The sequence below is a fragment of the Empidonax traillii genome, unplaced genomic scaffold, assembly GCF_003031625.1.
Source record: "Empidonax traillii isolate 1590-97213 ecotype Southwest subspecies unplaced genomic scaffold, ASM303162v1 scaffold4999:size15407, whole genome shotgun sequence".
Lineage (NCBI taxonomy): Eukaryota > Metazoa > Chordata > Aves > Passeriformes > Tyrannidae > Empidonax > Empidonax traillii.
In genome coordinates, this window is record NW_020960192.1 from 6,407 (window position 1) to 8,113 (window position 1,707).

General features: G+C 65.5%; 1 protein-coding gene across 1 annotated transcript in view; it reads right to left on the minus strand.

The window, feature by feature from the left end:
* Positions 1-1,707, minus strand: part of LOC114073027 (CXXC-type zinc finger protein 1-like) — a gene marked incomplete at both ends in the record, with an annotated part of 8,966 nt that overhangs the window by 6,199 nt on the left and 1,060 nt on the right. Inside the window, 3 exons of the mRNA XM_027910833.1 lie at positions 181-396; positions 923-1,026; positions 1,510-1,610. Coding sequence (XP_027766634.1) covers positions 181-396; positions 923-1,026; positions 1,510-1,610 — 421 coding nt within the window. The remainder of the gene's footprint in view (positions 1-180; positions 397-922; positions 1,027-1,509; positions 1,611-1,707) is intronic.

A 1,707-nucleotide genomic window follows, 5' to 3' on the forward strand; every position in this document is an offset into this window, starting at 1 on the left:
CACAGACAACACGTGAAGGACTCACCCCACGCCAAGGCCACGCTCAGCACACGTCACTGACCCCATAAAACACGTGACCGCGCCAAGCACACGCCGAACTCACGCCAACGTCACATCAGCACCAAACTACGGTCACACTGAGCACACGCTTCAGTCATGCCAAGAACATAGCAAACACACGCTAAGAACATGCAAAGGACACACCAAGCACACGCCAGGCCCACACCAAGCCCCGCTCACCCGGGCCCGCAGCTGGCACTGCCGCAGGCGACACTTCTGGCGGATCTTGTTGGGGCCCCCGAACTTCTTCATGTCCCGGCAGAAATCGCACTGCCCGCAGTCCTCGGGGCGGCGGCACGCCTCGCACTCCCCGCACATGCGGGCAGAGCGCTTGATCTGGGGGGGCACACACCCCAAATCACAACCCAAATCACACCCAGGGACACTCCTGCCTCGCACTCCCCACACATGCGAGCAGAGCGCTTGATCTGGGGGGGCACACACCCCAAATCACACCCCAAATCACACCCCAAATCACACCCAGGGACACTCCTGCCTCGCACTCCCCGCACATGCGGGCAGAGCGCTTGATCTGGGGGGGGCACACACCCCAAATCACAACCCAAATCACACCCCAAATCACACCCAGAGATGCCCTTGCCTCGCACACCCCACATGTGTGGGCAGAGCGCTTGATCTGGGGGGGGTCACACACCCCAAATCACACCCAGGGGGGACCCAGGCACCTGGAAGGGGCTCAGAGGTCCATCCCCCAAAACATCCCATATAGGGAACCCCCAAATCTGCACCTTAAGGGATTGGGGCACCCCCCACGTCCTCCACATCACAGGGTGCCTCCCAGTCTGGGGCTCCACCTTGGCGGCCTGGCCCCAGGGCCACCCTCAGGACCCCAAAAGCCCACCTTGGCCGCCCGGCCCTGCTCCAGCTCCTGCCCCTTGGCCCCCTCATGCTCCTTCTCCCGCCACTTCTTGTGCCGGTACCGGATCTCCAGGGACGGGTCCTTCTCTGGGAGGGGGGAAGAAGGAGGTTCAGGGGGACCCTTCACTCACCCCCAGCCCCCCTACCTGCTGCTGTCACCCCACCACTGAGGGGCCCCGATGTCAGGGACCGCCATTTCCCCTTTCAAACCTTTCAGCCCAGCCCCCCCAACCACAACCCTGCGATCAAAGACCTCCCAAAATGGGGAGATCCTCCCTCCAAAACATACCCAGGTGGTCGGGACCCCCCAGCATCCCCCCCCCACACCAACCCCCCCCCCCCCCCCCCCCCCCCCCCCCCCCCCCCCCCCCCCCCCCCCCCCCCCCCACCTCCTCAGCCCCTCCAAACCCCCCTCACCGCGGCACTGGTGGCAGTGACAGCCCCGGGTGGCCCCCTCAGCCCCCTCACCGCGGCACTGACAGCAGTGACAGCCCCGGGTGGCCCCCTCAGCCCCCTCACCGCGGCATTGACGGCAGTGACAGCCCCATGTGGGCCCCCCAGCCCCCTCACCGCGGCATTGACGGCAGTACCACTCCCGGATGGCCTTGGCCATGCGCTCGGTGATGTTGATGCAGTCCCCATGGAACCACTCGTTGCAGTTGTCACACCCGCTGTGGATGGGGGGGAGGGGGGAACACACCGAGACCCTCAGCTGGGGAACCCCCCCCAAGGGTCCTTCCATGGCCCCCCCACTTCAAGGGTCCTTCC